The sequence below is a fragment of the Molossus molossus genome, unplaced genomic scaffold, assembly GCF_014108415.1.
Source record: "Molossus molossus isolate mMolMol1 unplaced genomic scaffold, mMolMol1.p scaffold_m16_p_16, whole genome shotgun sequence".
NCBI lineage: Eukaryota > Metazoa > Chordata > Mammalia > Chiroptera > Molossidae > Molossus > Molossus molossus.
The window spans coordinates 33,983,213-34,008,358 of record NW_023425351.1 but is presented as its reverse complement, the minus strand read 5'-3'; the positions used below and the strand labels follow the sequence as shown (position 1 = coordinate 34,008,358).

The 25,146-nt window shown below is 45.1% G+C and overlaps 1 protein-coding gene across 7 annotated transcripts in view; it reads left to right on the top strand.

Moving 5' to 3' along the window:
• TPD52 (tumor protein D52) overlaps window positions 1-25,146 on the top strand; it is a 68,683-nt gene that overhangs the window by 38,679 nt on the left and 4,858 nt on the right. For 2 of the 7 annotated variants that reach the window (XM_036263760.1, XM_036263759.1), the window contains exons 1-6: window positions 2,053-2,555; window positions 15,767-15,882; window positions 16,610-16,758; window positions 18,565-18,666; window positions 19,670-19,696; window positions 24,175-24,216. In XM_036263760.1, coding sequence (XP_036119653.1) covers window positions 2,417-2,555; window positions 15,767-15,882; window positions 16,610-16,758; window positions 18,565-18,666; window positions 19,670-19,696; window positions 24,175-24,216 — 575 coding nt within the window. In that variant the 5' untranslated portion in view covers window positions 2,053-2,416. Of the gene's footprint in view, window positions 1-2,052; window positions 2,556-15,766; window positions 15,883-16,609; window positions 16,759-18,564; window positions 18,667-19,669; window positions 19,697-24,174; window positions 24,217-25,146 lie in introns of those variants that run through there. The other 5 variants (XM_036263766.1, XM_036263761.1, XM_036263762.1 and 2 more) reach the window with 5 other exon arrangements.

Below are 25,146 nucleotides of genomic sequence, written 5' to 3'. Positions count from 1 at the left end.
GAGAGCATAATTGCCAATGATACATCAGATAAAGGGTTAATTTCCAAAATATATAGAGTGCTCATACAACTCAACAACAGGAAGGCAAAGAACCCAATTAAAAATGGGCAGAGGAGTTAAATAGACACCTCTCCAAACAGGACATACAAATGGCCAAGAGACATATGAAGAAATGCTCAACATCACTAATCATCAGAGAGATGCAAATTAAAACAACAATGAGGTATCATCTCACACCTGTCAGAATGGCCGCCATCAACAAATCAAATAACAAGTGTTGGTGAGGGTGTGGAGAAAGGGGACTCTAGTACACTGCTGGTGGGAATGCATACTGGTGCAGCCGCTATGGAAAACAATATGGTGTTACCTCAAAAAATTAAAAATGGAATTGCGATTTGACCCAGTGATCCCACTTCTAGGAATATACCCTAAGAAGCCTGAAACACCAATCAGAAAATATATGCACTCCCATGTTCATAGCAGCACTATTTATAATAGCTAAGATCTGGAAACAGCCTAAGTGTCCATCAGTAGACAAATGAATAAAAATGCTGTGGAACATATACACAATGGAGTACTATGCAGCTGTAAGAAAGAAAGATCTCTTATCCTTTGAGATGACATGGAGGGACCTGGAGAATGTTATCCTAAGTGAAACAAGCCAAGCAGAGAAAGACAAATATCATATGATCTCACTTATTTGTGGAATATAATGAACATAACAGTCTGAGGGACAGGGTAGACCCAGAGACGTGGAAGTAGGGTACAGATTGACCACCCTCAGAAGGGGTGGGAGGGGAGAGAAGAGATAAACCACAGAACTTATATGCATGTACGCATAACCGATGGACATGGACAACAAAGCTGGGGATGGAGTGGGGGGGATGGGGCGAAGGGTGTCAATGGGGAAAAAAGGAGAAACATATGTAACACAAATAAATTAATAAAAAAGAATATGAGAGTAACAATAAAATGGAATATAAATCATAAGTTGGGACAAATATAGACTGTCTTGGTGCATATATAGTTTATATACTAGACACACAGATTTTTAAAAAAATAAGTTTTTATGATTCTTTAGAGAGAGAGAAGGGGGGAGAGATAGAAACATCGATGTAAGCAAGAAACACTGGCTGCCTCCTGCACGCCCCCTATTGAGGATGGAGCCCACAACTCAGGCATGTGCCCTGACCAGGAATTGAACTGGGACCTCTCAGTTCATGAGGACACTCAATCCATGAGCCACTCTGGCCGGGCCAGATTTGTTTTTAATGCTTAAAATATTTTAGGTTTTCTGTTTGCTTCTAATTCAGGAAGAGTATATTGAGTTCCCTTTTTTATCAGGTAGATTGGCTTTTTTTGTTCTGCAGTGACACCATGCCCACCTAAGGGACGGTTCCTTTGTTTTTACCTCCTCAGCGGTAGAGGAACCATGCAGGCAGGTTCCTGGAGCAAAGGCCCGAGTTCCCGTGGGAAGGGTCTGTTAAGAGACTGGTGTGGAAATGAATCTGGTGACTTAGACGTTTTGTCTGGCAGGTGGACCGGAGCCCAGTCCTCTGCAGGGCCTGCTGAACAGAGGAAGTGTGATTTCCCTGCACGTTTGCAGAGGGGTTTATTGCACCTGCAGAGGTGCGGCCTGAGTTCAACAAAGAATGTGCAGGAAAACGGCGCTCTGCCTTCAGAGTTGATTCTTCTCTTTGCAGCACATGTGACCAAAACAGGGTCTTTCAAGAAAAGAAGGAGGATAAGGAGGGGGAGGGAAGGCAGGTCAGACTAAGATTTTGTTACACCAGGTCAGACGTTAGATAAAATGAGAGCGGAAATACAGCTTTAATTCTATACCAAGCTGTCCTTAGAAAGCTGATGGCAGATGCAAGAAGCTGGGCTTAGAACTGGGCTGTAATCCAGGTGGGGACAGGCATGGCCCAGATGGCCCTGGTGGGAGATTACTGGCTGGTAATCCTTCCTTGTCCTAGAGGATTACGTCTGCCCTGATGTCGTTTGGTCACCTGACTGGTTAAAAAAAAACAAACCTAGTAGTTTCTTGTGACTGTGCCAGTGTGTGGCATTGCTGGAACCGTCGGTACCTGTGGGTGGCACCGCAGGGCCCGGCCAGCCTTTGTTGACCCAAGAAAGTGCCGTTCCCACCTCTGGTTCCTTGTTGGCCCCAGGAAACGGCAGGTGGGGAGCTGAGCCTTGGCAGGTGGGGAGCAGAGCCTTCCTGAAGCTGTTCTGGAGAAGTCATTTATCAAACAAGCCTGCATGACCTGCCCTGCTGTGTGAGGCTCTGGGAAGGAAGCACCTAGGCCAGGAGGCGGGTCTCTGAACCTGGGGTGGACTCCTCAGCCAGGTGGGGGCGTGGTCCAAGGCTGAAGGCCACACGGTGGTGACCACGTCATGCACCTTGCATTCTGGAATGGACCTCGGGGTGATGGAGCCCGACGAGGACTACCAGTCCCCCTTTGATTTTGCTGCCGGGGTGAACAAAGAGTACCTGTACCTGTCCCCCAGTGGAAATCCATCGCCACCTGGATCACCTGTTCTGCAGAAACTTGGTAACTATGACTTTTCCCAAGTTCTCTTTGCTGGAATGAAACCTGGATCCCACATGGGGTTAGCCTGGCTTTGAAATGATCAGTGTACAGGTGGACTGGGGTGTTGCTCTGTTGAAACTGGTGAATAGAGCTGTTACAGATTTCAGGTGGAGACAGATGGCTCATCACATATGTAATGTATGTGTGTGTATGTAACTGTCGGTATATGTACACATAGTGTACACTCAGAATATGTGTATGGTTTTAGATTTTCAAGGCAATACTGTTTATTATGAGCATGAGAGTTCTGATCATTCTGAGTTCATTGAGCTAATAAATCATAAAAAGGGGGGGATCTGAAGGCCTTTGTTTCCAGTTACCTATATCATTTATGAAGACTCCTCCTCTTGGATCTTGTCTTTGCTAAAATGACAACATCCCAGGTCCTACTTATGGAGGTTGTCCTAGATTTTGTTCTAGAATACTAAGAGCAACATTCAGAAGTACCCAGGCAAGAGATTTTTAAATAGAAAAACTCAAAGCATCTGTTCCTTTGGTTATTCCTGAATCCACCTGCACGAGAGTGTTCTGAGGCCCAGGGCTGCCGTCAGGAGTCCGGGTTCAAGAACACCAGGCAGCACAGAGCTGGGCCAGTCCCCTCATGTCACAGCTGACGCTTGGTGACCAGGAAATGACCTCCTCTGTAACTTGCCAGAGAAATAAGGAGATTTTCCTAGAACTTAATTTTTTTCCTTATAACATTTTGCTCTTTGTAAGCTTAAAAACCGGGCACGTACCTCGGTTGCAGTTTGTCCCCGGCCCTGGTCGGTCGTGCGGGTGGCAGCCACTTGATGTGTCCCTTTCACGTCGATGTTTCTCTTTCTCTCTCTGTTCCTCTCTCTCCCTCCCACTCTACCTGAACAAAAAAAAATGGAAAAATGTCCTCGGGTGAGGATAAAAAAAACAAAAACAAACAAAAAAAAACTGGGTAAAATTAGAGAAAAAAACTGGTAAAGGATCCAGCGTGAAACCCAGTTATCAGTGTTCAGGTTGCAGGTTTGCAGCCTTCCTCTGACGGATGGGCTGCAACCCATAGCCACCCTTGGGGTGTCATTTGGGTTTCCAGGAAGGGAAAATGTAGAGAATACCAGTTAGAGCTGGTCTTTGGAAGTTGGGGGCTGGTAGGCAGCAGCTAGTTGGCCACTGGGGCCACCTCAGACCTGTCATAAAGGGCGTCCTTCTCTGTGCCTGGCCCCTAGAAGGAGAGGGCCACACATCCATTCTCGTGTGCAGGAAATGCTTCCGGAGAGCACACAGTGGGAGTGGGAAGCTCGAGCGCGGTGACAGAGTGAAGCCCCGGTGACAGGGGCCGTGGAAGCACGGTGTCCTGACTTGAAGCTGAGCCCAGGATCAGCGTGCAGAGGGAGTGAGGTCCCAGGAGGGTTCATGCTGCTGGTCTTAGTTCGAGTTGGCCCTGTGTCAGCTCCTTTCACTTTCCCAGTGGCCACAGTTGCTGCCTTCCAATGTTTTCTGCTGGAACAAAAGCAGTTGGTACGGTTGAGTATGTCCCCAGGCACATAACAATTTTATTCCAATTCCCAGGAGCGAACTGTCGGGGGCTGGGCTCATGGGGTTAAAAACAAAATTATGAAATAGCAAGTGACAGAAACCAAACTCAGGTACCCACTAGTGCTCAGATTTAGTGTTTTGCTTCAGTTGGAAAAAGGAGGGGAGAGAGCATTAGAACAAACAGAAACCATAGCAGTCCTCTAGTAGGAACACGGCGATTCTCAGATACGCAAATGGAGTGGGGACCTGGACTAGTCATCCCCAGTCTCTTCCCAGGGCTCCCCAGGGCCCCCCCAGGCACAGGTAGCCTGCCATCTGTTTGAACATCAACTGATGTCTGGGTCCTAGATGGAATCAATTCTGTGTCTTCAGTGTGCTGGTTCTCTTTGTTTCTATATAGGAGCTCTCAGGACAGATAACACCATCAATCCATTTAAAAGCTCATGTGGTTTTTGACCACTCTGCATTTTCTTAATCAGAGACAAATAGTGCTCAAAAAAGGACTGATGTTCAAAGAAATTCCACTCAGAAAGGCTGGGACACAGATATTCTTTGTTATTCTTTGTGGAAACACATATTCTTTGTTATTTATCCAAAATGCCATCATGGGGCCAATGAGAAAATGACAAGATTTAATCTATGGGCAGAGTGTTCTTAAGAAGCAGCCTGCATGCAGGATAGGATGAGGGCCAGCAGCTGGAGCAGAAAGAGGTCTTCCTTGGGTCAGTACAGCCAGCCCTCATTCAGAAGTGTCTTAGACTGCTTGACACCCAGTGCAGGTGTCAATGGCTGGAGCAGAACTTATTCTTCTCATGTGTAATGAACTCTGAGGTTTTAAACTATTCAATTGATTCTTTTGAAAATGCTCATTTGATCCTGCTAAATGGGTTTCACAACCCATAGTCTGAAAAACATTGATTTCTAGTAAGTTTCAGAATCTAGAATGCAAACTCCATTAGGGATGTCAGTCTTTGTTGTTCACTGTTTTCCCCAGCACCTGAAATAGTGCTTGACATCTGTGGCTCAATAAATATTTGATGTATGGATGAATGATTGAATGGTTGGATGAATGACTGGATGGATGGATGGATGATGGATGGATGGATGGATGATGGATGGATGGATGGATAGATGGGTGGGTGGGTGAATGGATGGATGGGTGAATGGATAGATGGATGAATGATTGAATAAAGGAATGGATGAATGAATTAATGATATGGCATGAAACTGGCAGAGGCTAGTTTACACTCCAGTCCAATTTACAGATGTGAACATTGAAGCCAAGAGAGGTATTGTGAAGTTCCCACATCACGAAGCTCAATTCTCAATCAGGTGGTTGGTTTGTTGGTTTTTTTAGTTCCTACTATTTTGGCCTCTGTGGTAAGGATATTATAGAACAGGTTACTCATGCAAAGTCGAACCTTTCCTTTGGTCAGGGTTCTTACTGGAGGATGGGGAACAGTGACCAATCAGCACAGCCGTGTTCAAGAATGGTAGCTGGGGTCCTTGTGCCTTTTTGTCTTTTGTTCTGTGATCACCTACAAGGACAATTTCTCAAATGATATCTATGTAGGATCTCTCTTCCTCTTAAGAATTTTCTGGCCCGGCTGTTGTGGCTCAGTTGAGTATTGTCCCATGCACCCCAAGGTTGCCGGTTTCATTCCCCATCAGGGCATATGCCTGGGCTGTGGGCTCAATCACCAGTTAGGGGCATGAAGCTGATCAATGTTTCATTCTCATCGGTGTTTCTGTTTCTCTCTCCAGCTCCCTTCCTCTCTCTGAAATCAGTTAAAAACATATTAAAATTACAAATAATTTTCTGGTGTACAGAACATGCAGCCCCTGTTTATTAAGAAACAAAAAACCACGACACACACAAAAAACCTTGAGTTATTTCTAGTGACTTCAGGAAATAGGGGCCATTTAAAAAATCTGATATAATTAGTTTTATGTAGTCATATTAAAACCCGAAAGCACAGAAAATAAACAAAACGGAAATTCCTTAGCTCAGAGTCCTCCTTGTTGCTGTTTTATTTCCCTATGTGATTTCTGCGCTGTGTCATTCTCTTCCTTTTAGGAAGTGATGATCACTTCTTGGAAGTTTTTCATGATTGCAAAGATCTTAAGTAGCAAACATGGCTGTGGTTTACTAAGTAAAAATCAGAGCAGAATTAAAGAAATGTAGACCCTCCTTTTTCCTAGAGGGGAAACTTAAGAATGGAAGTGACTTCTTCTGTGGGGACTCCCCAGTCTCTCCATGACTGACCTTTCTCCTCTCTTTTGTGGGGTGCCCCATTATGAGTTTTATACTGGATTAGGGTTGTGGGGAATGATAGATCTGAAGACATTGACTGGAGTTTTTTTTCCTCTTTTTATTTTATTTTTAAACCTCACCTGAGGATATTTTTGCACTTATCTTCAGATAAAGTGGGAGGGAGAGAGGGAGGAAGAGAGAGAGAGAAACATCGATGCAAGAGAGACACATCGAGTGGTTGCCACCCACATGACCCCAACCGGGACTGGGTTCAAACTGCAACCAAGGTACTTGCCCTTAGCGGGAACCGAACCCGGGCCTCTCTGGTCTGTGGGCCGATGCTCTAACTGCTGAGGCAAACCAGCCAGGGCTCTTTTTATTTTATTTTATTCTTTAAGATGAAGGTGATATAAGGGTCCATTTAGAAATACCTGGAGGAAGCGAGTTAAGTATTTGTAAATACTAATGTATTCTACCTTTTTGATCTTTTTTCCTCCCCCACTGTTTCTGTGAGGTGGTTTTGGGAGGTGAAGCTTTGGGAGGGTGACCGTTTTTGGGGTAGAGAGTTAGTGCTGTTCAGGGCCCGCTGTCAGAGCTGGTCTTGGGAGCAGGCCTGGGCCTCCAGGCCCTTTCCCCTTTGTGCTTTAGTGCCCTGGGCCCCCCTCAGCCCTGAGCCCACCCAGGGCATGTTGGGTTTTTGCTCTTCCTGAGATGGGTTGGGTCAGGGATCCTTGGCTTTCCTTTTCCGGCTGCCCACACTCCAGTGACCCATTTTTCTTTCCTGCGGTTTTACTGATTTCGCCGTGGGCAAATGTGGGAAAATTACAGCTTCAAGAACTGAAAAGTTTCCATGGCTTGTGCTACGGAATCTCTTTCTTCTGAAGAGAACTGGTGTCAAGCAGGAGGTATCTGTTGCTTCCTTGCCTTAAGTCCCTGGGTTTCACCTGGGCCCCCCCCCCCCCAGGAGCTGATGGTGAGATGACTTTGGTTGTCAGAGCTGGATGTCGGGAGGGACTGCTCCTGACACCGAGTGGCAGATGCCACAGGGGACGATGCACGGGACAGCCCTGCCTAGGAATTACCTGGCTCAGAGGGTCCGTCGTGCCGTGGCGGGGAAGGCCTGTCTTAGGTGGGTCCTTTGTATTTAGGGACTCTGAAGAGGAACCGCATTGGCATGGGGCCCTCCAAATGTTCCTCAGCCTCTCCTGGGGTTGTTACATCCGAAACAAAGACCAAGGCACAAGAGTGGGAGCCCCAGCACAGACATGATGGGACAATGTCTTGGCCTTGTGATCTTTTTGGATATTACCACCAAAGATATTTTGAACTATAAGTTTTACCTTTTTGTGTCTCTGGGTTTAAAAAAGGGGGTGCTTCTTTCCTCTTGTTTGTGCTTAAATAAAACAGTCCTTAGAAACTGAAGTTTCTGATTCCCACTCTGGTCTTAAAACCATTTTTTTTTTTTTTTTTCCTCTTTGAAGACTAAGAGAGGTGGGTACGGTTTTTTGCCAGAGGAAAGAAAACCTGGGGCTTAATTATAACTCTAACCGATTAGAGTCTTCCCTGTCAGGGGTGGCTGATGTCAGAGTGTCCGTCTCTGATGTCGTGTGTGCCCCACCCAGACCACACACCGTTTCTGCAACATGGTCTGCTCCAGATGTAACAATGTGTGGATAGGTTATGAGACAGAAGTTTTATTTATTTATTTTTTAGAAAAGTGACATGTTATGTGATTTAGATAGAAAAGCCTTGGTAGGGGAAGCAGTGGAGTGAGAATGAAATACATCACATAAAAATCTCAAGATGTGAGGTAGAGGACGAGAACGACTGAGTTCTTAGCTTTGCCCCTAACTCAGCTGTGGCCCCTCCTGTAATTCCTGTATCCAGGGAGTGTTGCTGAGCATCTGTGTGCTGCACGGCTGAAGATGCAGGATTGGAACTCAGTGCTGGGCTCCCATGCTGCCCAGCCTCATGGGCTATATCCCAAGAGTAGTAGACATTACACGTAGGGCGTTATATGCAGAGTAGGGCCTGGGTCACTGGCTCTGGGAAATCCTCCAAGGGCAGGAGACACCTCCAACCGATTTATTAAAATGAATGGAGATAAGGAGGGGGTGTCAGGAAGAGAAAATAACATGTGCAAAGATGTAAAAAAAAAGAAAAAAGGAAAAAGGGACCATGCTGTGGGAAGAGATGGTGGAGGTGGTTATTCAACACTGTGAATGTAACTAATCCCCCTGAATTGTATGCTTGAAGAATGGTGAAGATGGCCAATGTTATGTTACATATTTTACCACAACAAAAAAATAAAAGGGGCAAAAAAGTATGGTAGCTAGTTTATGTTATTTTACTCTTTGAGTTCATACATTCTTTAAAAAACCACAGCACGTCCCGGTGGGTGAGGGCAATGGCTCGAGGCAGAGCAGGTGGGCTCTAGACGTCAGGGGCACCGAGCTTTCCGAGGAGGTGGGGCCCTGGGAGGAATCAGGGCGAGGGAGTGCCGAGGTCAGAGTCATGCTCAGGAGCTCACTCTGGTGGCAGGGTGGTCAGTGGATTGGAGGGGACAGAGACCATCATGGAGCTTTGGGGGCCAGACCCAGTGAGAGCCTGAACTGAGGCAGGATGGTGGGTTAGGAAGACCCAGGGAGGTGGATGGGAGGTAGCAGAGGAGCGGAGGTGTCAGACTGAGGTTCAGGGCTGGAAGTCTTGGAGATATCACGGATGACCTTGACTGAGAGCTGCTCCTAGTTGAAGGGTTGGGGGAAGGACAAGTGCCAGGTTGCAGGGGGTTGAGGAGTGATGGGACGTGAGGAAGTGAGCCTGCGAGCCCAGCTTCATGGAAGAGGAGAGGGAGGAGAAAGGAAGTATCAGGGATGACTTGTGGATGTGGAGAAGTGGGAATGACAGATCCTTCTGAAACATTAACATGTGCCTACTCTTCATGTTCATTATCCTTTGGAATATTCTTATAAAAACCCAGAGAGTTGGTGGTATTGCCTGTTTGTTTTTCTTTCTTTCTTTTTAATCCTCACCTGAGGATACTTTTTTCCATTTTTATCTTCAGATAGAGTGGGGAGTGGGGGCAAAGAAAGAGAAACGTCGATGTGAGAGAGACACCAGGGCCAGGGACGAACTGCAACCGAGGTGTGTGCCCTTGACTGTAATCGAACCCGAGACTCTTTGGTCTGTAGGCTGACACTTTACCGGTCTCAGATGAGGGCCCACCCTAACCCGTTAAGATTGCATCTGAACTTGATTACATCTGCAAAGACCCTGTTTGCAGGTACTGGGAGTTAGGAAGTCGAACGTATCCTTTTTGGAAGATACAACTCAACCCACAACACCATCTGATTTCAAAGCTCATGCTTGTCTCTTTATTCTTTTTAAAAAAAATCTCTGTCCCCAGTTCCTTCTTTTTTTACTCCTCACCTGAGGATATTTTTTCCATTGATTTTTTTTCAGATAGAGTGGAAGGGAGTGAGGGGGAGAGAGAGAGAGACATCGATGTGAAAGAGACATATTGACTGGTTGTTTCCTGTATGACCCCCCACCAGTGCTGGGGATCAGACCTGAACCCAGGTGTGTGCCCTTGACTTAGAATCAAACCCGAGACTCTTGAGGGCTGATGCTCTAACTGCTGAACCAAACCGGCCAGGGCAGTTTCTTCTTTATTCGATAAATGATGCAACTTCTTTTCCGATCTAAAATTGGATGGCAGTGCTGAGAAGGTTTCAGTTGATCACAGAAAGAGGCAGTTGGTCTTCATTGGACGAAAAGTCAAGGATTGTTGGGGTGGCTGCACCAATGTCGGGGGGCATGGGCTGCACCCATAGCACCTGGGCAGGGAGGTGCTCACCAGATTCCCCATCACAGCTTCACTGTAATTGTAGGTTCAAAATTTGTATAAAAAGGCTTTGCTTCCTTCTCTCGTTGACATTTTTTTTGGAGCATATGGGGAGGAGGTGGCTGTTCGTGGGAACGTACAGAGAAACTGAATAAATCCATAGCAGTCAGTCAGTTCCCATGAAACATTTGCTCTGTTCCGGCCCCTGTGCCGAGATGAAAAGATAAGGGTGTGACATCAGGACTGCACAGTCTAAAAGTAGAGATGTGTTCATGACTGAAATATTCTCCCTTCCTGGTTCTTCCCAAACTTTCCTCCCTCCTCACATTCCCGCTGAAGCCGGGAACCCAAGAACTTCATTTTCCTCAAATTACTAACAAGTTCCTCGAAGTCTGAAGCATCCTGTTTCAGCACATCTGAGATACCCCAGAAGTGTTTTTATCCTTGCTTTTAATCTTAAAAAAACAAATTTATTATATTACAGTTCCCATGACTTGATAGTCTGGGAGACATCACAGATTTTAAGATGAACTATTATTTTATGTTTAATTAAGGGAAAAATTTTCTCCAAGTTAAACAAAAGAAGTGCATTTTTTTACTTAAAATTTTAATTTTATGCGCATGAACATTCTTTTAGGTTTATTTAGGCACATACATTGACCATAACACTCCTGTGCATCGTTTTTAAAGAAAAATAAATGGGAGGTTTCCGGAAACATCTCCACAAGCCCTAACTTCCCTGAATTGCTTGTCAACTAGGAATAACACGTGTCTGTTTTGTTTATTGAATGAATCACAAAACACGTTTCTTCTGCGATTGTCCAAGCCACTCACACCCATTTTGCAAATTTTAAGTCCTGGTTACAGGTGGTGGTAAAACAGCTCCGCCCCAAGGACTGCTTACCTGGCTGTTGTACAGAGTGTCTCAAGTTCACAGATACAAAAGGAAAAACTGTCTTAGGGTTTGATGGGGACAAAACTCTGGTCTCTGTCCACCTTCTGCATCGCCCCTGGGCAGTGGGCTCTTGTCTGGCCACCCAACCCAGCAGCCTGTCTCGGGGCCCCAGGCTTTCCTGCCCCAAACTCTCCAGGGGAACCTCTTGGGTGAAATTGAAGACAGGCAGACAGTCTCTTTGCACAACTAGAAGAAGAATTAAGGAAGTGGCTAAAATGTGAATAACCCAATAGAACAAATGATCACCAATATTCAGTCACTTGGGCTAGATCGGGGTACCTGTGGCTTTCAAGCAAGGGATCCCCCTGCGTTCTCACATCCTGGGGAGAAAGCCTGGCCCTCTGCCCTCAGCTTCCCTCTGGACTTGCCCTTTGACTTCCTTGCTCATTGGAATTTCTCTAAGAATAAGTGTATGTGAAGGAGGAAGAGTTTAGAGTCAAAAAGACCTGTGTTTGAAGCTCACTTCTGTGACTGGGCAGATTACCAACCTCAGAGGACCTCAGTTTCCCGATGGAAATAAAAACCACTCTGGGTGTGGGTGGTAAGGTTCGTTTTTTTTTTTACTTTTTATGAGATAACATGGAAATCTCCCTGGCTGGCTGGTGTAATTGACCTCAAAAAAGTATTTGTCATATTTCGACCTCCTTCTCTGCGTTTTAAAAACAGCTTTCCATCAGATTCTGAGGAGGAACATCAAATAAGAATTTTATCAATTACGGACAGGTTTGAGTAATGTATCTATTAAAATGTTCCCATTTCCCAACTTTCATGTTGTGAGAAATTAATATCTTTCCTTTCAAAAGCCAGACTTCCTCTCTGCAATAGATACTGCACTCTTATTGAATGTAGAGGAAATGGGGTAATATCTAGAAAAACTTCCAAGGCACAATTGGGATTTGCAGGTTTGGGGAAACTGCGTATTGGACATGATGAAGCAATTGCTTTTGATCTAATGTACAAGGTTCTGCTCCTCTATACAGGGTCTTATTTATTGTTGCTTCTAGATGGCTTCCCAAGTCTGACCTTTTAGCCTTGATTCTTGTCTTTATTTGTACTTTGGAAATCAGTGATTGAAGCGTGTACTTTCAAATCAAACCATCTAGGTTTCAAACCCTAACCGCACCATGTTTTCAGATGTGATCATGGGCAGGTGAACTAAGCGTCAGGTGCCTTATCTGCAAATGGTAAGGGTGATCCCACCTTCTGTGTGTGTTGCCCGTGAATGATGTCACACATTCAGACTGCTCAGCTCAGATGCTGGTGTGGATAGCATGCACTCTGTGGTGGCTGTGGTTGTTAATAATTTTCCCAAGTCGCAACTGTGATCTCAATGTTTATCATTCTGTTCTCCTTAATGTCCTTTATTTTCCATTATTTCCCTCCAGTAGAAACCTCACTTTTAAATTATAATGTTATAATGTTGATAATTTGCTGCCATCTGCAGGCTAATGTGGAAAAAGCAGAACATGAAGTTACGTGCTAACTTGCAAAGATTCTCAATATAAAATCTCAAGGTCATCTTGGAGGTCCTGAAGACAACTGTGGGCAACCCCATGACCCCATTTTCTGAGACATTGTTTTCCCCTGGTACTCTGGATACTTGTGTAGTATTAGAATTCCCTTAGATTCTTTTTGGAGTTGGGTGGCTATGCATAAAATATTGTTAGTAATCAGATACTGCAGTTCCCTTCTTAGGTAGATTTGTAAAATGCTATTTATTAAAATGTACGAAGGAGTCTGTTATTTAAGGCATGGTTTAGCATCTGAGTTTAGGGCTTTGAGAGGGGTCTTGTTCTAGTTGGAGAACTTGAAAGGTCCCAGCAAAACATTAAAAACAAATAATGTTTATAAGGAACGTTCTATGGTTCTTCCTATATTGCCTGTGTGATTGCTACCTGTATGCTTGTCTCCCATTTCAATCTCATGCTCCTTTGTAACATAGCCTGGCATCGGGATAAGTTTGCGAGCACGCACGGACCCCCTTAATGGTTTCCCACAGTACATCGCACAGCTCCTTCCCAAAGTTTGAATCATCTGGAGGGGGAGTCCGAGGTGCCGCTGCCATATAGCAGGGGATGGGCCCACTACAGCCTGTGTGCTGAACTACAGGGTTGAATTTTGTCCTGAAAACCACAGGATTTTAAGCTGGGGAGTGACATGATCAGACTTCTATCATAGAAATATTACTCAGGCCGCCTGTTCGAAGCTATTTCAGAGGGAACCTACAGAAGCCATTGTTCTTTGGGCCTTACCAGCACTGATTGTACTTGCCCTATGTTGGTTCTGCGGGGGAGGGCTCAATTCTGGTCTGTTTGCTGCCTCAGTGTGTGGTTTCAAATGGCTTTATTCGTATCACTTTGATGCCTTTAACAATTCTGTAAACACCCTTCAGGTGGGCACTGTTTTGATACTGTTATACTAGTGATTAATGTTATTTTAATTACTACCATTATGCAGTTAATATACAATAGGCTATGTAGCAAGTGTCTTTGTACTTTTTACAGGATGTGCGTACATGTTATGTCATTGATCCGGCTACTCCTCTTAGGTGGGCCACGGCGCTGGCTCCTGTTGAACAGGCATGGCATTCTTCCTTCCTCCTGCCTGCCTGGCTGCTAGTCCGTCATCTGCGCTGGCGTCGTGCTCCGGGCGGTGCCACAGAACTGCTGTGGCTGAGCGGGCATTTCTCAGAACAGGATGTGGGGGACAGTCCTGGTGTCTGTAATGCTCACTGGCATGAAGAGGGGCACCTTCCCCTGGTCCCCTACATAAAAACATCTGCAGCTGTGGGGGACTACAAGAACACAAACCTGTGAGATGGGAACGGATGGGCCCGACTGTGACACGGGTGTCGAATTTAAGGGGATACCCAGACACTCAGAAATCAAATAATATATTAACAAGGTAGTTGAAAAATTTAAAAGTAGTGTATCCCGGCGCGTATGGCTCAGTGGTTGAGCATCGACCCATGCACCAAGAGGTCGCTGGTTCGATTCCCGGTCAGGGCACATGCCCAGGTTGTGGGCCTGATCCCCAGTGGGGAGCATGCAGGAGGCAGCCAGTCGATGTTCTCTCTCATCGATGTTTCTGTCTCTCCCTCTCATTTCCTCTCTCTAAAATCAATAAAGGAAAAATAAATAAAAGTAGTGTAAAGAAACCCATGTTGAAGAAAATATTAAAAATTTGAAGAGCAGACCAGGAACAGCAAAGCTATTTTGGAGCCTGTGGGAAAAGAAAAATCAGCACAATTGAGCCTGTTGATTTAAAATGTGGGTATTTTTTTTTTTCTTTATTGATTTGAGAGAGAGAAAGGAAGGGAGAGGGAGAGAGAGGCAGAAACATAGATGAGAGAGCATTGATTGGCCGCTTCCTGCATGCCCTCTACTGGGGATTGGACCCACAACCTGGGCATGAGCCCTGACCAGGAATTGAACTGGCAACCTCTTGGTTCATGGGTTGACCCTCAACTAATGAGCCATACCAGCTGAGCTAAAATTTGGGTATTTTGTTCATCTTGGATTCTTTGAATTAACTTTGATTTTTTTCACAAATGATTACATTAAAATATTTAAATTATTCATATTGAATGTTTTGGTGTCCCCTTATATTTTACACCCAGGGTGTGGGGGCCTTACCCTAATCCTAGACATGGTTGGGTGGGCAGAGGAGAGGATAGAGGTACTGGGAGGCAGCTGCCTCCCTGGGTTCTCTAGAAATATTGGAAATACTGAGTTCTTTCTGATGGATGGGCAGACACTGGCTGTGTTCCAGGGGAATGGGCATCATTGGGGTTGCTTTTAAATAATGTGGAGAGTCTTTACATGGGTGTTGGTCTTTTCTCTGAATATACACATCAGGAATTTTCTAAGGGTATCTGGATTTTATACACACACACACACACACGTATATATGTGTGTGTATATATATATGTATGTATGTACAGGGTGGGGCAAAAGTAGGTTTACAGTTCTTTTGGAAAATAATACAGTAATTAATAAGTAATACAAGAATAAAGTCTGTTTTTCATACAATTGTAAACCCACTTTTGCATATATATATCTCTACACAATAGATTGTGTAGCAAGTATATATTTTTAAAAAGCTATAAACCGGTGTTTTCTACTACTTAGTAGAAAGAAACAGAATAAAGCTTCTTCAGGCACTGAGTCTGCTCAGCATTTCTCCCTCCCTGAGGTTGTTCAGTGTTGGGTCTGACAACCAGAGGAAGCTAAAGCTACCTAGGGCTCCCCCCTTGCTTCCTGTGACTTACTGGCCGTGCTGAATCACTGGTTTAGCATTTCAAGCCTTGCCAAGGTCCCATTCCTGGCCTCGTGACGACTCTGCTTTGCAGGGACTGTATTGTGACTGTGGACATGAACAGAAGCTGGGAGAATGCTGTTTTCTAAATTCGTATTTTGGCGAAGTCTAAGCTGGTGGCTTTTAGTGGTCAGCACCGAGTCTCCTGTGGTCCTTTCTCGGGGAGCTAGGTCGGATGGAGGTGCAGACAGATGATACGTGGATCTAACCTCATTGGCTTGATTCTGGCTGGGACAGTGGAGATTGAACTTAGCTTCCATGTCTTACAGACTTTTTTTGTAACTCCCAACAAGGTCTGCTGAGAACAGACCCAGTGCCCGAGGCTGGAGAAGATGCTGCTGCCACGATCGATACCACGGAGACCCTGTCCCAGGAGGAGCAAGAGGAGCTAAGGAGAGAGCTTGCAAAGGTGAAAGAGCATTCCTCCCAGAACTTCCTGCGTTGCACTTAAAATATAGCGTCATTTGTTTTTCCAACACGTGGTTATACCTGATAGTTGCAGGGGAGAGAAAGCAATGTGCATTCACTCGTCCTAGAGTAGGGGAGAGCAGATAGAAGAGAGAGGTGTCACTTTGTTTTTACATGAGCGAAGCTATATGTGGGTAAAGCGGTCTGGAAAGTAGAGTGAGAAGGAGGAAATGGATGAGAGGGGTGCTAGTGGATGTCTTTTAAGGGATCTTCCCACATCTTATACACTTGGGTTTTTGTCTTCGTCAGTGACTTTGCTCTACCCTTGGCTATGAGTTTCTATGGGCATTCAAGTAGAGATGTCCAGCAGGAAATGTGGCCCAGAGGTCAGGAGAGAGGATGTTAGAATACTTTGAATATTATCTGTGTAGAGATTTGAGTCCAAAGCCTCCATGAGACAGCTGAGTGAGGACGTATAGGGACAGGGCAGAGGGTTAAGGACAACTCCACATGGAAATATGTAGCAGAGAAAAGAGAAGCCCTTCAGGAGAGATGAGCATGTAACCAGTTTACGTAACAACACGTTCTGTATCATTTTTTTAAGGAAACAGATAAATGAATAAAAAATGTTTCAGGATGCCTTGATAATTTTGAGTATGGTTTTGCACTAATAATCTGAATTTACCAAGTGGCCTTGCTGTGTTCTTACCCCAACCGCTTCCTTGCAGGTAGAAGAGGAGATCCAGACTCTCTCTCAGGTGTTAGCAGCCAAAGAGAAGCACGTGGCGGAGATCAAGCGGAAACTTGGGATCAGTTCACTCCAGGAGTTCAAACAAAACATTGCCAAAGGGTGGCAAGATGTGACCGAAACGCCTGCGTAGGTCCCCCTGACCACACACTTGTCTAGAGACTCTAAAGGATGCCTTTGCTCCTTTCGTCCGGAGAAGGGAGTAGAAAGAAAGGCAGTGAGGATGACTCTGCAACTTTTCTTTGTACTAAACAGGGCACTTTACCCCTGATTCTCAAGTGTACCGGACTCTCCTCTAACATTGGCCTTCCACACTGTTCTAGGGACTAGAAAGAAAACCAGAAATAAATAAAGAAATAAAGTTTAAACCACAAAAGGGTCAGATATTGACTAGCCAGATAGGCACATGCCATTTAGTTCTCAGAATAATGGGGTAGAGTGGGTGGGAGATAACCCTGGATAAGGAGACAGGACTGGGTAAGTTCTGGGGTCACATGCCTATCGAAAGTGGAGGCAGGATTTGACTGGTCTCCTTTTCCTGCTCTCTACTTAGCATGAGATTTTTGGGGGACCATTTCTGACATGTGCTGGTGACAGAGGCTCACCCCTTAATCTTTAGTCTTTTTGATCGCGTAATGCATTGTTTCCCTGCACGAGGAGGAGCATGCATCAGTAGCAGATTCCGAGCTGTGTGTTCTGTCGTCTGTATTCAGTCCATCTGCTGAGCTGGTGACAGCAGTGCATTTGATATGACCACACTAGGGTGCCCACCCCTGTGGTCCACTTTCTACCTGTACATGGAGGTAGTGAGAGGACACACGGGAAACTGTTAAACTGCGTTTGTTTTCATAGTGATCTCGAAAGGGTCATTCCTTTCTTTTCTTTTCTTTTCTTTTCTTTTCTTTTCTTTTCTTTTCTTTTCTTTTCTTTTCTTTTCTTTTCTTTTCTTTTCTTTTCTTTTCTTTTCTTTTCTTTTCTTTCCCTTCCCTTTTCCTTTTCCTTTTTCTTATCCTTTTCCTTTTCCTTTTCCTTTTCCTCACCCAAGGATATTTTTCCATTGATTTTTAGAGAGAGTAGAAGGGAGGGAAGCAGGGGGGGAGAGAGAGAGAGAAACATTGACATGAGAGAGACACATTGATTGGTTGCCTCCTGCACGACCCTGACCAGGGCCAGGATTGAACCTGCAACCCAGGTACGTGCCCTTGACTGGAATTGAACCCTCGACCCTTCAGTCCATGGGCTGATGCTTTAACTACTGAGCCAAACTGGCCAGGGCGAGGGGTCATTCTTTTCTATAATGTGGGTTCTGGACCCCTTTGCTGTAGGTACCATATCCCCCCACCCCCCGTTTTGCTAATCCCTGGGGAGATGAGAAGAGGGAGGTGGTGAATCATACCTCTGTGTCCCAGCAAACATTACACTCAAGTGTCAGTTATTTTAAATATCGTACCTTTAGGTCCTCGTTGGGAGTCCACAAGCCCTTGTTTGGTAGCTCTGCAGCCATGCAACATTGCAAAAGTTCTTATGCTCATTCAGTTCACTCGGGTAATGAAGTGCATGTATGCCTGACCTTGCTTCTGGCCCATTTTTAGGAGATAAACTTGTAAAAGACTTGCACGGAATTGATTTCATTTTTGTTTTGTTTGGCTTACCTGGCAAAAGCAAGGAAAAAGAGGTGCCATTTCTTTCAGCCTCTGGTTCATTTTCATTGTTTCTTTGGGACTGTTTCTAGCCCTTACCCTAACTGCCTTGGCCCTTCCCAGACCTCTCTCTGTCCAGCTGTCCTGGGAAAACGCAGAAGGCTGTGCCTAAAGTGATGGTAAAGGATTTAAATGCTGTGATGATGCCAACCTGGTGGTTGGGAAGGATTTTAGATCTTCTAGAAAAAATGGTTAGCTTACTTTTCTGTGCTCTGTTTTGTATAATTTGATATAGATACAAAAAGACTTCTGAAACCTTGTCTCAAGCTGGACAGAAGGCGTCAGCTGCTTTTGCATCTGTGGGCTCAGTCATCACCAAGAAGCTGGAAGACGTCAAGTATGTCCTGTTTTTCTCTTGCTTATTCTGTGGCTGAGGCTGTGGTTGCCTCAGTGTCCCGGCTCTGCTTCTGGGTGAAACTGGATTCTGTCCAGGGTGGGCAGGTACACTTTCAAACCAGGGCCTGAAACATTGTCTCAGGTCCCTCAGGCCTAGCTGTCTAACATTTAGGCATCGGGTTCAAAATGATCACCTTATGAATTTATTTAAAGTTTTGAGCAATTCTGGTTGTGAACTTTTGTCCTTTGAGTCCGTCCTGGTCATACGGGGTAAGTAGGCCTCTTGTGGTTGCAAACTGTGGTCGTGGGCCGAGCCTGGCGTGTCCCTGGGGGTGAGTCCAGGACCCACCTTGTCTTCTCCATGGTACGTTTTCACACCTCCGTGGCACCCTCCCACACTCACCTGTGCGCTGTTTGCAGTCATTTGAAAGCCACGTCCACGCTTCTGCTTAGCCCGAATCTTGATTTTGCGTTGTTACTTTTTATTTTGCATTCCTGTTTCAGTTGAGTCTGCAGAATTTTCCTGGCTATTTTGATAAACCTGCTTCCCGTGTGTGCCCCACGTGGGTTGGGACAGAGACAGACGTGATTTCAACTGGCTGCGCTTCAGCTGGCATGAACGATGTGTGTTCAAAACAAAACCCTCAGATTGCATGACTTTGTGCTTTTCATTTGTGGGGAAAGGAGATTTTACAACCAGAATTTTGTTGGCTGAACAAGTTAGGCAACTTGTATTAGACTTTGTGCCCCAAACACCAGACAACTTGCTCTTGGTGTTTGTTCTGCCGTCGTTCGAAGCACAATGTCATGAACGCGACATTCTTGAGCCCTGGGGACAAGGACATAGACATTTCTCTTGCTCTCCTGTCACTGTGTGCCGACTCAGCGGTGCAGCATTTCAGAACCCAGTTCAAACCTTACGCGACGGTAAAAAAGTGGGTGACTTCATTCTTAGATTTACCCGAACTTCCTTTCTTTTTAATGCTTACTCTGGCTTCTTGCAGATTGCAGGCCTTTTCACACTCCTTTAGGTAAGGGGCATCTGAGCCCTCGCTGCAGCTCACAGGTGGTTTGCCACAGTGTGCTTCCTTAGATGATGATGCCGCCGTGGATGGTCGTGTTTGTCCACTACCTGATTTTCTTGCATTTGGAATCTTTTTCTCTCTGGTGCTGTTCCTGTTTTTGTTTTTTTAAAGGGAGGGTTTCTTGTGTACCATGGGTCATGGATAAATTAAAAGAAAAATTTGACACTGTGGTTCAAGGCCTGTGAAAATGATTTTGACATTTCTTTTTTACTGTTTAAACAAAAGAAGCATCTCTACCATGGCATGCAGAATTCCTCCCTTGTAATGTCTGGCTTTGTTTGTTTTTGACACTTTCGTTTCTTCAGTGCTCTTGTAACAATGGGTCCTTCACCTGGTCCCATTGTGCATTTGTAATGGACTGGCTCACGCCGGTAGTCCTCTGTCTCATACAGCTTACTCTGAATGTGTTTTATATGTATGGTGATGTGTATATATATATATATATATATAAGATAAAGTATGTCTATGGTAAAATGTATATGAGAAAAAATACACTATTACTCAGTACTTTTTAGTACCTGTTTTACTAGCGTATAATTTTTACTATTTATTATTTCTTCACTGTCGTTTTATTCTTTAACTGTGCACACAAGGACATTTCACAGTTGTAAAAGGGAAAGTAAAGTCTATTAGGCCGAAAAGGAAAGCCCATCAAAAAGATGTCAGGCCAAACCATGCCTTCTAGAAGGAACCTTAGGGATGCTGAGCAGACCTCCCCGTCTCTCCCATACAGACTGTTGATACAGTTAGTAGTCAGAGAAAACCAGGGTGGAGGAGGGTGTTCAGAGTGTAGGCTGGAGGACCGTGAGTAGTCGCCACCTCTGTGCTATTCAAAAGAACTGTCTCCTCAGTCACTCGCTCTCTAGCTGTTTGTCTTCTCAGGCAAACAGGTACTTATGGCTGAGGCCTTTCTGTCCTAGGGGCACTTAACCCTGGAGGTCAGAGTAAATCATAGGGATAAATCAACTCTAAATACTGAACTGCTCAAATTGTGCTTAAACAAAGAAGTCAGTAATAGGAGGGGATTCTGTGTCTTTGATGTTCAATCAAGAATGGCCTAAGAGCTCCAGGCCGATGTTAAGAGAGTTTTATCTGAAGTCATGTGAGTTGTGTGAAGACGTATTCTGTCCCATCATCCATCCTGCTAACATCAGAGAGGCTGCAGGGGCAGGTCCAAAGCATAACCATCAACGACGTGGTTCTTGTTTGGAAAGACCTTCAAATCCTGGAGTGGATGGAGCTGGGGAAGCAAGAGGGGTCTGGCAAGGAGTTGGGAATGGGAGAGCCCTGTTACCACCTGGTTACAAAACAATGTGAGATGTGATATGGACACACATATAAAAATGTGAAAGTGCTGGTGCGAAGTGACGTTTCATGACTGTGAGCACTGTTTTTTCACTGTCCCTTTAAAAAGGTGGACCAAGGGCCCACCAGGTGGAGCCCCGTGTGTCCTCTCATTGATCCTCTGGAAAGTCGCCCAGGGTCGCTGCTTCTCTCCAGCTCCTCATTTACAAAACACATAATTGAGATTATATTCTCTACCATTTTCAGTCCTGTTTTCAGTGAATACTCTATTGCATAGCAATTCGTGGACGTTAAAGTAAGGCTTTTGATGAAAACTTGGAAATGAGAGAAATGAGATTATTTTTTGAAAGCTAAATTTTATAATTAACTCTTACAGATTAAAACCTGGGGAAAGTCTCTTAAAAAATAATTTCTAGGCCAAGAAGTCCTGATTGTAACTTGACTTAATGTGTTCATATATAATAGAAAATATTTTTTTATCCTCACCCGAGGACACTTTTGCATTTATCTTCAGATAGAGCGGGAAGGAGAGAGGGAGGAAGAGAGAGAGGGAAACATCGATGTGAGAGAGACACATCGAGTGGCGGCCACCCACACGACCCCAAACGGGGCTGGGGACAAACTGCATTCGAGGGACATGCCCTTAGTGGGAACCGAACCCAGGTCCCTCTGGTTTGCAGGCTGACACTCTAACCACTGAGCCAAACCGGCCAGGGCAGAAAACCACATCTTTTAAACCCGTGAGTCACAGAGGCACAGCCTGCCACGTGCCCCTGAGAACCATGGGAGGAGAGGGCGCTGGGGTAGATTCGAGTGTTTCACTGGCAGCAGCAAGGCATTTTCTGGGTGCAGGAGGCCCTGGAAGTGGTTGGTTCATCCTGTTAACTCCCCTTTGTTCTGGCCCATGCTTCCCCAGCAGATGGGTGGCCATGATCTCTCTCTCCGAAGGAGTTGTGGATATTTTGCTGAATGGAATTGTTAGACTCAGCAACAGTTTTTATTTTATGCTGTCAATCAATTAGCACTTGGGGTTTGGATATGTGTCTTAAGCCCTGGGTGGGTGTGTAAGGAGAAGAAGGGGGTGTTTGAGGGGGAGGAGGAAGAGAAGGAGGAGGAGTAGAGATCTGGTCCTGATGCCATAAGAATTAGGTGCAGCAAGGTTGGGGGCAGACGTGGGAAATGGGACAGGGGACGTGGTGATGAGTGGTATCTGGGAGGCCCTCTGGGGCAGCCAGCTTTCCCCCAGGTGGTGTGTTTGTGTCCACCCCTCTCCTGTTTGCTTTGTTCCTACACAGGCATGGTCAGCACTGACTCAGCTTCCTAATGTTTTGAGAGAAACTGCAGCCTTCTTATTCCCCTTGGTTCTGGTGTTGAACATTGAGTTTAGTGTTATTAATAGCACACTATAATAATTCAGTAGCTGCATTCATCAAGTATTTTTTATATATTTAAGGGGACGTGTTAATTAACTTTGTCTTTATTTCCAAAGGACATTTCTTTTTCTTTTTCTTTTTTTTTTTTACATGTATGCTTCTTCATAGAAACACGTAGACAGCTTCTTTAGGGTCCAAGGAAGGGCTGGCGACATCTGGAGTGTTGTAAACTAAGAAGGATGATTTTGATTCATCTCGGTCCTTGAAATATGGAACCAGTATTAAGCAGGAAAAGAAGGAGCAAATCCCTCCCTGAATAGATTCCCACCATTACAGGATAGAGAGGGTGCTGAGCTGTGTGGCTCTTTTCCTGTGTTATGGAAACATTAAATAGGATTCTCTTGACTCCACCACTGCTAGTATGCCTTGATTTGTCTCAGGATCATGCTGCATGTTATTACATAATCATGCAAAACTAGATTTGGGGAGCTACACTTGAAACACATTGTCACTTGTAACAACCAAGTCTTTGAGAAAATTAAATCATAAACACACACAAGATTGAAAAAGAATAGAGAATACTTTGGACCATCGACTTACCCAAAGGAAGTTATTGACCATAAATGCCGTGTCTGTGATCAGAGTATTCTAAGTATAGTAGCAGTATCAGCAAGATACAGTGGCTTTGTGCACCCAGGAATGAAGGGACTTCATCTTGTGAGGTGGCCTCTATGGCAGATGGCTGAGAGCGGTCAGTGAACTGCATTGCCCTTAAGTAAGAAGTTGGTCCTAATCCAACAGGGCCCATTAAGAACATTTAGTTTAATTGGGATGAAGTACAAGTGTCTCTTATTAGAAAACTGATAGGACTACTACCAAGGAGGCATATGAAAGTCACTTAACGTCATCAAATAGGTAACTCTTTTTTTTTCTTTTTTTTTTAATCTTCACCCGAGGACAATTTTCCATTTTTGTTCAGATAGAGTGGGAGGGAGAGAGAGGAGGAGGAGGAGAGAGAGAGAGAGAGAGAGAGAGAGAGAGAGAGAGAGAGAAACATCTACGTGAAAGGGACACATCGAGTGGCTGCCTCCCGCACGACCCCAACCAGGGCTGGAGACAAACTGCAACTGAAGTACGTGCCCTTAGCAGGAACTGAACCTGGGTCTCTGGACCGCGGGCCGATGCTCTAACCTCTGAGCCAAACCGGCCAGGGCGGCAAGTCATTTTTAACTTCCTTTTCTGGTAACAAACATGTAGAAGAAAGACGGCTGAAGAGCCCTCCCCAGGCCTGGCGTGTGTGTGTGTGTGTGTGTGTGTGTGTGTGTGTGTGTGTGTGTGTACCTATTTGTGTGTGCACCATTTTTTGAGGGGAGGTGGTGAACATTAAATTGGGATTCCAAACGACCCGAGTTTCATTTTTGATTCTGCTGTGACCTTGGGTAAATCATTTAACTTCTGAGCCTGACACTCGATGCCCAACGGACACAGGTGAAAGGACTTTACAGTTTCCAATGTGCTGTAAAAAGGCAAGATTGAATTGTTAGCTCTGCTAACTCCCGGGGTTAAATGGGCTCAGGAATAAAATTAAATTATGTTGGAATAACTTTGACCCCCTCCACCTCAAAAAGCAGGTAATTCTTCATGGTGCCAAAAGAACAAGCTTCTAGGAAGCACATTTGTTTATTTTATCAGGTCTAATCACCACTGTACTAACTTCATTTCTGTCTCTTTTTAATGCTGCCTTAGTATACGCTCCATTCAACATTCAATTAGCATGCCTGCTATGAGGTAAAGTATGTCTTTACAGAATGTTGTTGGTCTTCTGCCTTGTCATTCTTTATTGAGACCATTTCCTTGAACTTCCTGAAATGGGAACTAGTTCTACCCTAACAAGCTGCCGGTTTAGACCCTGCATCCGTTCTCAGCTGCTCCTCCTAGCGCGATAGGTTGGGTTCGAGAGCTCCATTAAATGTTGTGATTTAAAAAAGTGATTTACTGTATTAATTCTGTTTTATGTTGTAAATTGGTTGTTTCTTATATGAAGTCTGTTATATTGAAAACATGACCACGACTCGTTGAATAAGCCCTCCCTTTCCACGGACGGTGGTGCCCCAGACTTCTCTCCACAGCAGCTGAGTCACACTCCCCCTTCTCCATCCTCCCATTTCTGAGTCCCTCATCTTACCATGACCTTTGGAGCCACCTTGATTTAATTCTTCTGTCCTCTTTCATCAGGGCGCACTTGTAGTTGTACATGTTATGATGTTGTCTACCTCCCTCAGGAGGCAGGCAGAGCATCTCCAACAGTCTGTTTGGACAACAGAACCACCTGGAGGGCATGTTGAAAGCACCTGGTTATCAACCCCCCCCCCCCCACCTAGAGTTTCTGATTTTGTCTGCCCAGGGTGGGACCTGAGAACCAGCATTGCGAATAGATTGCACAGAGCTACTGATACAGCTGGTCTGGGGACCACACTTTGGGAATGGCTGCCCATCACCACTGGGGGCGGGGGGAAGCCCTGTTTCCATCCTCACCTTCTTCATGTTGGTAGCAGGAAGGATAGTCGAGGTCGGGTGGATAGTATAAACGCTTCAGACACTCCTATGGGAGCGACCTAGGCACTGGGACCCTCCTCGATCAATGAGGACGGACGTGAAAGTGAGGGGGAGGCTCTCCCTGGGCTCAGAGCTTCTGCCTGTGGGGCAGCTTTGTGAAGA